Source organism: Mytilus trossulus, chromosome 14, assembly GCF_036588685.1.
Source record: "Mytilus trossulus isolate FHL-02 chromosome 14, PNRI_Mtr1.1.1.hap1, whole genome shotgun sequence".
Taxonomy (NCBI): domain Eukaryota; kingdom Metazoa; phylum Mollusca; class Bivalvia; order Mytilida; family Mytilidae; genus Mytilus; species Mytilus trossulus.
In genome coordinates, this window is record NC_086386.1 from 44,876,540 (window position 1) to 44,890,366 (window position 13,827).

Sequence of the window (13,827 nt, forward strand, 5' to 3'; positions counted from 1 at the left end):
TGTTTATATTTGTGGCATTCAGAACATACTCAAAGTTATTATCAGAAAATTATTGCTTCTATTTGTTTCAGGCTACAAATTTGATAACCGTATTATATTTGCTTCTTTTTTTCGAATTTCATAACTGGTACTAGAATACTTCTAAACAAGGAGACACAAATATCTTCACTATTAGATACATAAAAACTATTCTAACATGACGTCCTTCAAACGCTTTTAGTACAAGTTAGGGCTGTTCCGATTGTACTCCCACGTCATATGTGTTATTATGAATGAGACGACATCATAGAACGATGACGTAAGAATATAAGCCTTTTATGGGAAAATACACGCTTGTGAAACCGAAATTCTTTCAATCAGTTTAATTGAGGTCTGGAGCTGGCATGTCATGCAGTTAACTGCTAGTAGTCTGTTGTTATTTATGTATTATTGTCATTTTATTTATTTTCTTTTGTTACATCTTTTGACATCGGACTCGGACTTCTCTTGAACTGAATTTTAATGTGCGTATTGTTATGCGTTTACTTTTCTGCATTGGCTAGATGTATAGGAGGAGGGTTGAGGTTTAACCCCGCCGCAATTTTGCGCCTGTCCCAAGTCAGGAGCCTCTGGCCTTTGTTGGTCTTGTATGTTTTTAATTTTAGTTTCTTGTGTATAATTCGGAGTTTAGTATGATGTTCATTATCACTGTACTAGTAAACATATTTTTTAGGGGCCAACTGAAGGACACCTACGGGTGCGGGAATTCTCGCTACATTGAAGACCCATTGGTGGCCCTCGACTGTTGTCTGCTCTATGGTCGGGTTGTTGTCGCTTTGACACATTCCCAATTTCCTTTCTCAATTTTATATGAGACCTTTAAGTTCAATAATCATTAAGATTAATCCAAACTTATCTAAATATGTTATTGTAAATAGTTAAGCATCATCATTTATTCAGTTTGCTCCGTTATTTTACGTCAATTTAATAGTGCATTTATTTACGGGAACGGCAAAAAATGTCATCACCTAGAGCGCTTCGGTCCAAAATAATTGCCGTATTTATCCTATTGGAATCGAAATAATTCATTGAGGCTATCGCTCAGGGTAAAATATTTGTCATAAAGGGCCAACCCGTGGTAAAATCACAACATTTTCAAGCCCCCATGAATTATTTCTTAAGTATATAGTATTATACTGATTGACATCACATTAATGTCCATTCCTCAGTAAGTCAGTTTATCCGTTCACCGTCATTTCTCATATTTATATCTTGAACTAATTGATACTTTTCACAGCATCTAACTTTCATGATGTTCTTTATAACTCCTATTTTATCTTTCATCCAAATGAATTTTAGGGTTTTTCTATATTTTTACATGACAAGTACTTTCATATCCGAACACTACAGCACACATATAATGTTTATCTACTACAAACGCTTACAACATTTTAATGAAACTGTCTGAGAATCTTAACCATATGATATAGTTATGCATATCTTTTTTTCTACCGCGGAACGCGTGCGGTGGACATGGAAGGAAATACCATCCGTCCGGCCGTTTCGGTCGTCTAAGAGTTTTTTGTTGTTGAAAATTGCATCGTTAGCGGTCTCATGTGTACAATTCTGGTCAGATTTCTTTTTAAATTATCATCATAGGTTAATATAAGCAATGTCTTGGACGAATTCGAAAATTGTTGCAGATAAAAAAAAAAAAAAGAGTTATGCCCCTTGGAAACATGAACAATATTGAAAATTACATCGTTATAGCGCTCTCATTTCTCCAATTCTTGCCAGATTTTTATGAAACTTATATCGTAGGTAAAAAATAAAATGTCTTGGAAGAGTTCGAACATTAGTAAAAGAGTAAGGCCCTTGAAATATACTGTTTATGGAAAATTTCGTTGGTAATGCTCTCGTGTGTTCAATTATCACCAGATTTTAATGAAATATGCGCAAAAGATACAAGAAGGACATTCAAGGCATCGTGTGACTTCGAAAATCAGTGCCGACCATTTTTTCTAAAGAGTTATACCCCTTGGAAACATTGATTATATATGGAGAAATGCACTGTTAGCGTTCTCATATGTACAATTCTTGCCATAATTTTACGAAACGAAACTCAAATCGTAGGCTAATATAAGCAATATTTTGGACAAATTTGAAAATCAGTGCCGATCAAAAAATGTTGAAAGAGTTATACTCCATGGAAACACTAATTATATGGAAAATTGACTTATTGACGCTAGATTCTAGTCATCCATCTTTTTAAATGTTGAGGGTTAGATCAAGATATGTAGTAAATTTAATTTCCAAGTTAACTTGAATATATGATATGCAAGCGTTCATTAAAATATGTATTATGAAGTGACATGACATTTTTAACATATCTGAAAGTGAAACTAAAGAATTTTAAAAGGTGCTTGTTTTCTTAGAGGATGTTATTTTGTACGAATTCTGCTCTGTTTCAATATAAAACAAAGTAAGCGCCAGTAGGGTGTACACAGTTAGTATCCATTTAAATAAAATTTGTCTGTGCAATATCAGTCTAACCAAATCGCTTATAGGATCACCAATGGTTATTCCAACCGCAATAAAAGTAACAATATATAATACCATGTAGTATACATTTATTCACCATTAACGTATTATATTTCAATTTTAGGACTCCTAAAGAAAGAAAATATGAGGTAAGAATATTCGATATTGTCAATAATGAATCGAACGTAACAAATATGGTACGTTTTACTAAGATATATTTACGGCTCATTGCTAATTCTATAACAATCAAAATTTAGTTCATCATTTTTATAGTTTACAGTTTCATTTTATAACCTACAAAGATTAGAAAGATTGAGCGTTTGGTGCTACTTGCTATATGAACTGAACATTGTATAGACAGGAGGCAATTTTACATAACCGAATATGATCTAACACACTACAAAAAAATCTATTGAATGATGCGCTATTTGAAAAAAAAAAGATCTCCAATACTAGTATATAAACATACTGAAACAATATTAGGTTTGTATGCCTAATTGTTGAAATTACCACAGGTTGCCAAGCATTGTTGACATATTTTCCTTTTCAATAGCTTAATGTTTTCATATCTCTATTTACATCTTGATCCGACTCTATTTTTGTGATTTGTACAAAAAAAAATTATCTTTCGTCTTACAGACAGCAATTGTTGATGGTGTTGTTATTCATCATATTAAAGAATATAAATGGGAATAGCAAATGCCGACAAAGAAGTTGCAGGAAATATCCTTGTTTAAATTCAATTCTGTATCTTCTTTGGCAATCGGGAGATGTCGAGGTGAATCCAGGGCCTGCAAATTCAACTGCATACAGGAACTGGTTGTATGATAGTTGTTCAATTGTCCGTAAAGCCATAGCAGGAGTTCCAGCTGAATTCAAGATGTCTAACATTTGGAAGAAGAAACCAGAAAACTGGCCGCATGGTGAATTATATTTCGACCCAAGAAATAGCAAAGGAATGACTGTGAATAAGGTTGAGGACTTCCTCCAAATTTTAATAAATTGTTGTGATGATACTAGAAAATTATCACATGAGATCACTTCTGAGATAGATACCTGGAATTCTCACAGGAGTAAGGACAATGATCAACTGTTACATTTGTATAGAACGAGGGGGTGTCTCAAGTTGACAGAACAGGTCGAAAGAAGCTTGAAAGTATTACAAAGTTATTTATTACCTGATGAAATTCTGACAGTTGAAGTGAATCCCTGTATACGAATAGCATTATCCTGTAAACCCGCTATACATCAGCAGTTAATCACACATACAATTTATAGAGCCGAAGCAACCCGAAAGATAGCATCTTTTCTGTGTAGAATCTTACATGGAAAAGACCCAGAAAGAAAATGTGACCATATTTGGACAGTAATGCCAGATGGATGGCCATCAGGTCTTAGATATTACAATCCAAACAATGGAGGTGAACGATGTGCTGAGAACGAGGACGACATGGTTGTTGATGCACTAATTACACTCTCTGAAAAAAAAACGATCATCTTACCGAAATCATATCAAGATATGGTAGATGCTTGGCAAGCTGATAACCAAACGTTGCTGTCAAAACTCCTGACAAGGCATACAGCTGAAATTGACCTGAAAAAAGCAGTAATGAAATTGCATGACGAAAGATTGCTGCAAGATCCAGAGGTTGATAAACAGTTGAGAGAACTAGGGCTTTTTGTTCAATGTGATGGAAGTACTCAAAATGCGAAGTCACACGTAAGTATGTTTATCTACATCGAAGGAAAACAATAGTATATACAATACATTTTTAATTGACTTAATTTATTATTATTCATTTGAATAGAAATTCGTTCAGTTGATTTGAATAAACACCAACACCAACTTAACACCAACCTGGAAATAACCCTAGCACCAATAATAAGGGCGATTTTTCGCATGTATTAACAAATAAAAACATTAACAGAATATTCAAAGAAAAGAAATATTTTACATATTCGGAAATAACTTCACAGATATTAACGTTGTCTTCTTTTTTTTAGAAAAGGAAGATAGCAAATACGATGAATAAGCATGAAACCAAAAGAACAAAACAGGTACTGTTATATAAATTATATTTAAGAAGAGTCATGCGTGTCATGACTAGGACGTCAAGCCTATGTTTCACATTCTGAACTGGGCAATTTTGACTGACAATATTCAAACGGACTCTTTAACTTTGTACTTGTTTGGCTTTATAAATATTTTGATATGAGCGTCACTGTTGAGTCTTATGAAGACGAAACGCGCGTGTGGCGTACTAAATTATAATCCTGGTACCTTTGATAACTATCTAAACCACACATATAAATTGATAATATACATACACATGTATATAGATTTGTAATACAATACTTTCATTAGATGTTAATGCATTATTCTGATTGGCTAACATCAATCTCGAGTCTTTCTATAATTAACCTTCATTACCGAATGAATTGTAACATACATGATGACACACGTTTCCACAATAAAGTGCACAGGTACACAGTGTGGGAACGGAACTGTACGGTTTTCTAATAATTTGGCCATTCGGGAGACTGTCAAGCGGTGCTCCGACATTCGAAAAATAACAAGTTGCTTGATGGAAACTTTGACGAGCTCTTATGTTCCTATATAACGTTTCTGCTTTAAGTTTTGATAGCTAAAACATTCTTTATGTAAATATGAACCAATAAAATAATAAGAAAGATATATGCATCGAAACGTTTTCCTTAGAATGGTGGAGCTCCGTGTAAAACAATCAAAATGGTCACACAACAGCGATCAAAAATGTCAAATACACATCGAAAAATCAATGTTTGCTACCTGAATTTTCACATGTACCTTTTCTGATATATAGTCTTACCTGTCTGAAAGTTTCAAAGCCATTGTCCCAGTAGAAATCCAAATATATTCATTTTCTCCAAGTCGGATATTTTTATTGACTGTACAATCGCTCGCAAGTTGACTGTAATATCACTCGGAGCCTTTCTGTACAATCACTCGGAGCTTTTCTTTTCATCGTTTGGCCAACTAGACTACTCCGAAAGGATGGAAACCTACTTAACCTTTCTTATGACTTCACGGTCCAGCTAGCAAGCAAGCTAGTCAATGCATTTTGCTGTAATAGTTTCTAGTGGCATATGACTAATTATAACTCTTAAGTAGATAATGCTAAACTTCTTCTGCCACATTCATGATCAGTTTATGTTTTCCATGATACTTTTGTCATCTAAATATTTATTAAAACTACTGCAATCCAATACAATATATGTCTGGTATGATTTTTCTCTCCTTTTTCTGTTACGATTTTTGGTATTGTTATCGATTTTTGTTTTAACCGAAATTACACACTCAAAAGTGTTAATGATTTTTGAACGTTTTATTTGAATGGCTGCAGCCTGCATTAGCGGATCTGGTATGCAGGGAGAGGGAGTTGTTGGTGGTTGAAGCCTATTTTTTCGATTTTTATGGTGTTCCGTGGTTTGGATCCCCCTTTGTAGAAAGGCGGGATCCGCACCTGGTCTGATATCGTCATTGATAGTATGATGATCCGATTATTCATCTGATTTTTATAGTTTGGTCTTGTGCTGTGATAGTTTTGGGGAGAAATGAGCGCACACAAACATTTTTACCCTTGCCAAATTCTTAATGTACCTGTTTTAAGTCAAAAGCTCGTAGTTCAGTGGTTGTCGTTGGTTCGTGTCTGTCATATATGTTTTTCGTAAATTGTTTTATTATGAATTAGGCCGTCAGTTAAATTCGAAAGGTATTGATTCTTATTTTTCTTTTCGGGACCTTTTAAAGCCGACTATAATTGCTTAAATCCATTTATTTTTTAACTTTGACAATCGTATCACATCTCCTTATTTTTATGTTGAAAATATAAATGTGGTTTGATAAAATTTTGTTTTCCCTAAATAAAAACAACTGTTTCGTTCGTTTGTCGGATGCTATAGTTGGGAATATTAAAAAGTTCCTGAATCGTGACATTGATATAAAAAAAAATAATGTTGAAGAATTTTGTGTTTTCTCTGTCTTTCAGATAACAAGTCCTCTCCCATCCTTGATAAAATTTAATTTTACTGGATAAAATTGAGAATGGAAATGGGGAATGTGTCAAAGAGACAACAACCCGACCAAATAAAAAAACAACAGCAGAAGGTCACCAACAGGTCTTCAATGTAGCGAGAAATTCCCGCATCCGGAGGCGTTCTTCAGCTGGCCCCTAAACAAATATATACTAGTTCAGTGATAATGAACGCCATACTAATTTCCAAATTGTACACAAGAAACTAAAATTAAAATAATACAAGACTAGCAAAGGCCAGAGGCTCCTGACTTGGGACAGGCGCAAAAATGCGGCGGGGTTAAACATATCTCAACCCTCCCCCTATACCTCTAACCAATGTAGAAAAGTAAACGCATAACAATACGCACATTAAAATTCAGTTCAAGAGAAGTCCGAGTCTGATGTCAGAAGAGGTAACCAAAGAAAATAAACAAAATGACAATAATAACAAAGGACTACTAGCAGTTAACTGACATGCCAGCTCCAGACTTCAATTAAACTGACTGAAAAATTATGATTTCATCATATGAACATCAGGCACAATTCTTCCCGTTAGGGGTTGAGTATCATACCATCATAACATATATGAGAAGAACATAACCCGTGTCATGCCAACAACTGTTTTTAGAATAAATGTGTTTAGTTCCGACGCAAAGACCTTATCAGTGATTCAATATTAACGCCAAAATATGCAATCTTTAATGACTTGACAACAGTATCGTAATTATATCCCTTCTTAATAAGTCTATTCAAAGGTTTTGTAAGTATCTGAGGTGAATACTGACACCTTTTCTACCAGTAGCTACATGTATAGCTTGTAATAAACAGACATCTCATTTGTAATTATACCACATCTTCTATTTTAATATCTTGTTTATTGACATATACGTGTCTTTTCTTGGGTCAGTGGTTAGCTACCACAATTCCACATTCGAATTCCTTGTTATACCAAATTAAAAAGTGTTGGTATGTGTAGATACACCATAAGAGAGGCTAAATTTCACGATAAAGCTTTGCTTCGAAATTTAGTTCATCCTGTGGTGTATTTACACATATAGCCAATCACCTTTTTATTTGGTAAATGACATGTGTCAAAAATCTTAACTGATATCACAGGAAAGAAAATGTGTTACAATGTAGTTTCTTGCTAAAAGTGTGAGGTATCTAACATACACCACATGACCATTTTCAATCTTCTGGTAAACCAATCAGAGGGTCGATATGGAACTGTGGTGTATGTGTCGATTCCCTCACACTTTTTCAAACAAACTATGGTACCTATCAAGTTACAATATCCCGATCCTGTGCTGACAAATTCTTTGTTGTATTGTTCAAATATGTATTTATTATTTTTCTAAAATTGCTGGTGAATAATATATTAAGTAAAATTCAAAATATGCCAATTAACTTTCCAGAGAATCTTTTCGGTATATATAAATATTTATTTTGTACGAGGATTATTTCATTTTTATTTAAGATTAGATTCTTGACATATTTTGTACTGTCCTTTTCTTTTTGTCTTGTATACTTATTCAGTGGTTGTTTGTTTATGTGTTACATATTTGTTTTTCGTTCATTTTTTGTACATAAATAAGCCGTTAGTTTTCCGAAGTCGTTTTCCATTGTTATTTTAACATATTTTGTACTGTCCATTTCTTTTTGTCTTATATACTTATTCTGTGGTTGTTTGTTTATGTGTTACATATTTGTTTTTCGTTCATTTTTTGTACATAAATAAGCCGTTAGTTTTCCGAAGTCGTTTTCCATTGTTATTTTAACATATTTTGTACTGTCCATTTCTTTTTGTCTTGTATACTTATTCAGTGGTTGTTTGTTTATGTGTTACATATTTGTTTTTCGTTCATTTTTTGTACATAAATAAGCTGTTAGTTTTCCGAAGTCGTGTTCCATTGTTATTTTGGGACATTTTAAAGATGACTATGCGGTATGGGCTTTATTCATTGTTGACGACCGTACGCTGACCTATAGTTGGTAATTTCTGTGTCATTTTGGTCTCTTGTGGAAAGTTGACTCTTTGGCAATCATATACCACATCTTCTTTTTTATGTATAGTGTACACGTTTTGTTTTTGTCTCTGATATAGTCACCTTAAAAGGGTTCCTTGATAGAATCTTAATTGTCAAAATGACTGGTTTTGTGCTTATTTTCACTTCAAATACCATAGATGAACAAATAGGACAGCAATAAACAACCAATGCAATGCATATGCAATGTATTTAATAATTTTGGCCAAGCAATACTACAGGAAGGCTCCGAGTAATATTACAGTCAACTTGCGAGCGATTGTACAGTCAATAAAAATATCCGACATGGAGAAAATGCATATATTTGGATTTCTACTGGGACAATGGCTTTGAAACTTTCAGACAGGTAAGACTGACTATATATCAGAAAAGGTACATGTGAAAATCCAGGTAGCAAACAATGATTTTTCGATGTGTATTTGACATTTTTGATCGCTGTTGTGTGACAATTTTGAGGTATATAAAAGAAAAACTTTATTGAAATCAGTTTTTTCGTGATCATAGAGGAAAAATGTAATAAAAATTGAATGCTTATTTTGTTACTTTCATAGAGTTGTAAAAACCTTGACCTCGCGCACATGTGGAGAATGAAGCGCTTCTGCTTCATACAAAATATATTCTAATGCAATTTGGATGTAACAATTTTTTTTATTGGCTAAAAATTGCCGACAAATCCACAGTTAACCAGACATTACTAAGGCGGGACCCGTCATTTAGAATTGATGAATCAACATATGTTCGATTACTACTATATCATCGAAAATAAAACAACACCTACCTCGAATTCGCCGTTTTAATGTAATTTTTAGTCGAATTTGAAGCGTACAGGTAACGTAATAAGCTCTAGTTTGTCAGTTTTCATTTGTATGACGTTTAGCCATGACGTCTTTGTGCCAAAATCATTCATGAAGTTTCGCGGATTCTTTTTTATTTGACAAATTTAGACATTTTTTTCAAGTTTTATCGTATTTTCATGCATTAGAATCGGAATAACAGTACTGTAGTTGAAGAGTTGCCACCGTCAATTTTGATTTGACGGTCGCAAATCTCCGTTTTACTGTTTCCGCTACTACGCGTCGCCAGTAAAACTGCATTTGCGACCGTCAAATATACAATTGACGGTGGCAACTTTTCAACTACAGTACTGTTATTCCTAAACTTCGGTCAAGGCTTTTATAACAATATGAATTTACACAAAAAAAAGCATTCAATTCTTCAAATAATTTATTCTTAGCGACATGGATATGGATATTTAGAGACAAATTATACAATATGTGTATCAGATATCAAGAAATAATGAACATTGTAGTGTGACTGTTGCTACTTACATAATATGAAGTGTAGCATTGCGGAGCATGTAAGGAACGGATATCAATTCTGCGACGGAGATTGAAGACCTTAGTCACGACTAAATTCCTAAACACAAAGGAAAAATGTATGTATATAATATTCAGGTTATTTTAAATTACTGTTTTTAGAATGACCATGAAGATGCAGTGGACACTACACTGACAGAATTATTACCTGGCTGCTCAATTGGCCAACTGCTAGACGGCCAAAGTGATTCACTCCTGCTGGATAAGATAAGTCAGCACATACCAGATTTTCTTGGAGATGAAGCTGACAATGTACAATTTCACTGGACATAAACTGTCCGAGAAAACGAAGTATTTTTTGCTGTAAAGTTTCTTAATACTTTGATTTTGGATAACGGATATTGTTATATAACAATTTAGTAAAATTAATAGTTTGGAATTTGTTAGGTTCATTTTTCTTGTAATATTTCATGAGGAATCAATTTTTAAAAAGATGGGAATGTGTCATCAGTGCAAAACAATATGACAGGGTGAACAGCACAAGCATTAAATCCTGTACTTAGGTATTTTCATAGAAAAAGTTTACAGGAACACAAATTTTATATAATTCCACATAATTGTTCAATGTCGACGCTCCATAAATGTGTATACATATAAATGTTTGTAAGTGTGTTTCATATTTTATTTTTTTAAGTCAAATTCTGAAAGACCCTATTGGTCCATTTCATGTCTTTTTCTATCATCCACAACAGTTCAATGTATATGTATATATCTTTTAATATGTATTTCTATTGACATTAAAAGTTTTGTACATACATCCTGGCATTATTCCAGGAGTAACATGCCGACAGTGTGAGGGCTGTATAGCCAGTCAAAGTCGTTTGGTCTTCCACCATCATGAAGTAACATTTGAATTATTCTTTTATAACCATATCACAAGTATTGCTGTTAATGTGTTCTGTCCAATCTTGATAGCTTTGGATCAAGATAGATCAAGTAGTTAGTCTGATGTATCATGTTTCATAATATGACCATGGAACTTGAATTCAAGCTTGATCTTTCGTGTGACTGTGAGGATGCTTTTTTTTTTTTATTATATACAACTTCATTTCTATTTTTAGCTCACCTGGCCCAAAGGGCCAAGTGAGCTTTTCTCATCACTTGGCGTCCGTCGTCCGTCATCCGTCGTCGTCGTCCGTCGTCGTTTACGTTTACAAAAGTCTTCTCCTCTGAAACTTCTAGGCCAAATTAAACCAAACTTGGCCACAATCATCATTGGGGTATCTAGTTTAAAAAATGTGTGGCGTGACCCGGTCAACCATCCAAGATGGCCGCCATGGCTAAAAATAGAAAATATGGGGGGAATGTAGTTTTTGGCTTATAACTCAAAAACAAAAGCATTTAGAGTAAATTTGAATAGGGTAAAATTGTTTATCAGGTCAAGATCTATCTGCCCTGAAATTTTCAGGGGAATCTGAAAACCTGTTGTTTGGTTGTTGCCCCTGAATTGGTAATTTTAAGGAAATTTTGCTGTTTTTGGTTATTATCTTGAATACTATTATAGATAGAGGTAAACTGTAAACAGCAATAATGTTCAGCAAAGTAAGATTTACAAATAAGTCAACATGACCAAAATGGTCAGTTGACCCCTTTAGGAGTTATTGACCTTTATAGTCAATTTTTAACCATCTTTCGTATATCTTGGTAATCTTTTACAAAAATCTTCTCTTCTGAAACTAATGGGCAAAACTAAACCAAACTTAACCACAATCATCTTTGGGTTATCTAGTTTGAAAAATGTTTGGCGTGACCCGGCCAACCAACAAAGATAGCTGCCACGGCTAGAAATAGAACATAGGGGTAAAATGTAGTTTTTGGCTTATAACTCACAACCGAAAGCATTTAGAGCAAATCTGACGCTTTTAAATTGTATATCAGGTGAAGATCTATCTGCCCTGGAATTTTGTGATGGATCAGACAACTTGTTGTTAGGTTGCTGCCCCTACATTGGTTATTTTAAGGAAATTTTGCTGTTTTTTGTTATTATCTTGGATGTTATTATAGATAGAGATAAACTGTAAACAGCAATAATGTTCAGCAAAGTAAGATTTACAAATAAGTCAACATGACCAAAATGGTCAGTTGATCCCTTTAGGAGTTATTGACCTTTATAGTCAATTTATAACAATTTTCATAAAATTTGTAAATTTATACTTACATTTCCCACTGAAACTACTGGGCCAAGTTCATTGTAGATAGAAATAATCATAAGCAGCCAGAATGTTCAGTAAAGTAAGATGTACAAACACATCACCATCACCAAAACACAATTTTGTCATGAATCCATCTGCTTCCTTGGTTTAATATTCACATAGACCAAGGTGAGCGACACAGGCTCTTTAGAGCCTCTAGTTCATTTTGACAGTTTCTCCGACCGTCTGTTCAGTAAAACCAATGGCGATCGTTGTCCGAGGAAATAGTCAAATAGACTAACAAATCGTCACCCAGTACTGAAAAGTAATTCTGTATAGTCAATTTCTTGTGTGGTAGGTTGTTTATGAGATAAAGCTATAGACAGGGCCCAAAACAATGACAATAGTAGTATATCGCTGTTCAATAGTCATGAATGGATTAAGCGAAAACAAATCCGTGTAACAAACTTGAACAAAAAAATAAAATCACAAAAATACTGAACTTAGAGGAAAATCAATTCGGAAAGTCCATAATCACATGGCAAAATCAAATAACAAAACGCATCAAAAACGAATGGACAAGAACTGTCATATTCCTGACTTGGTACAGGCATTTTCAAATGTAGAAACAAAGAGAAACAAACCAATTGTAAGAGGGAAATAGTTATCAAAGTTACCAGGATTATGATTTAATATGCCAGACGCGCGTTTCGTCTACATGAGACTCGTCAGTGACGCTCAGATCAAAACAGTTAAAAAGCCAAAAAAATACAAAGTTGAAAAGCATTGAGGACCCAAAATTCCAAAAACAACGGAACGACAAAATACTGAACTGCAACAAAACTTATTGCCAACATACATATATACGGACTCTTTGATTTCAAATGTCATATTCCCGACCTGGTACAGGATATTAGAAGAAAAATGGTGGGTTGAACCTGGTTCTTTGGCTTGTCAAACCTCCCGCTTATATGGCAATGTTAAAACTGGTCTTTGTGCTACTCTAGAATACTTTTTATATGCCTTTTGTTAGTGTTCTGTATGTCAGAAATCCCTGTATCCAATTATTTCTCTTACTTCTATCAAAATGGTGTTGCAATTCGTGTTGCAGTAGATTGTGGGACACCTTGTCCAATCCATTTGAAAAGTCTAGAACTAGCATATGTTTTCCTGTCCTGTTTTTTCTGTACCTATCATGATTTAAGACTAATTTCACATCACCAAAGACTTATGTTCATGCTAGAAGAGAGAGTCGAGTTTTATTTGCCTCTGCATGTTTCATGAAGTAATCCAAAATAATGAGCAGTTGACATTTACAAGTTTACTTTAATGTTGATTGAGCATTATGTTAAAACAAAATTTATAACGATGGCAATGATGATCACAACGATGATAACAATAAAATATGTGATATGAATATGAGCCTGCTTTGAAATAAACACACTAAATGATCCACAAGGTAACATATCATTCTTCTACGAGAACATTTACACGACGCCAAGCTGACAGGTCGTCGGTATTCTCGTAAATGCTGTGTGCTAAAAGGAGCAGCTAAAATACCAATTTTCAAGAATTTGATTAATTCAAGGTTTTGCATAATCAAACTCTTGCACACAAATGTAAGCACAAAATCTAGAGGTCACCCATGAAGTTATATCTACCGATCAGTACCGTTTTAACATGTTTTTTAAGGAATGAT

The 13,827-nt window shown here is 34.0% G+C and overlaps 1 protein-coding gene across 1 annotated transcript; it reads left to right on the forward strand.

The window, feature by feature from the left end:
* Positions 1–4,005: 4,005 nt before the first annotated feature.
* LOC134697083 (uncharacterized) lies at positions 4,006–10,640 on the forward strand. The gene is made up of 3 exons (XM_063559115.1): positions 4,006–4,240; positions 4,525–4,578; positions 10,099–10,640. The coding sequence occupies exons 1-3, from the start codon at positions 4,040–4,042 to the stop codon at positions 10,267–10,269; spliced, it is 426 nt and encodes a 141-aa protein (XP_063415185.1). The 5' UTR covers positions 4,006–4,039; the 3' UTR covers positions 10,270–10,640.
* The last annotated feature ends 3,187 nt before the right edge of the window (positions 10,641–13,827 follow it).

Coding starts and splice junctions, on each gene's coding strand:
- LOC134697083 (XM_063559115.1), top strand. CDS start 4,040: ATGGTAGATGCTTGGCAAGCTGATAACCAAACGTTGCTGTCAAAACTC. Junction 4,241..4,524: donor CTCAAAATGCGAAGTCACAC/GTAAGTATGTTT, acceptor TCTTTTTTTTAG/AAAAGGAAGATAGCAAATAC. Junction 4,579..10,098: donor AAACCAAAAGAACAAAACAG/GTACTGTTATAT, acceptor TACTGTTTTTAG/AATGACCATGAAGATGCAGT.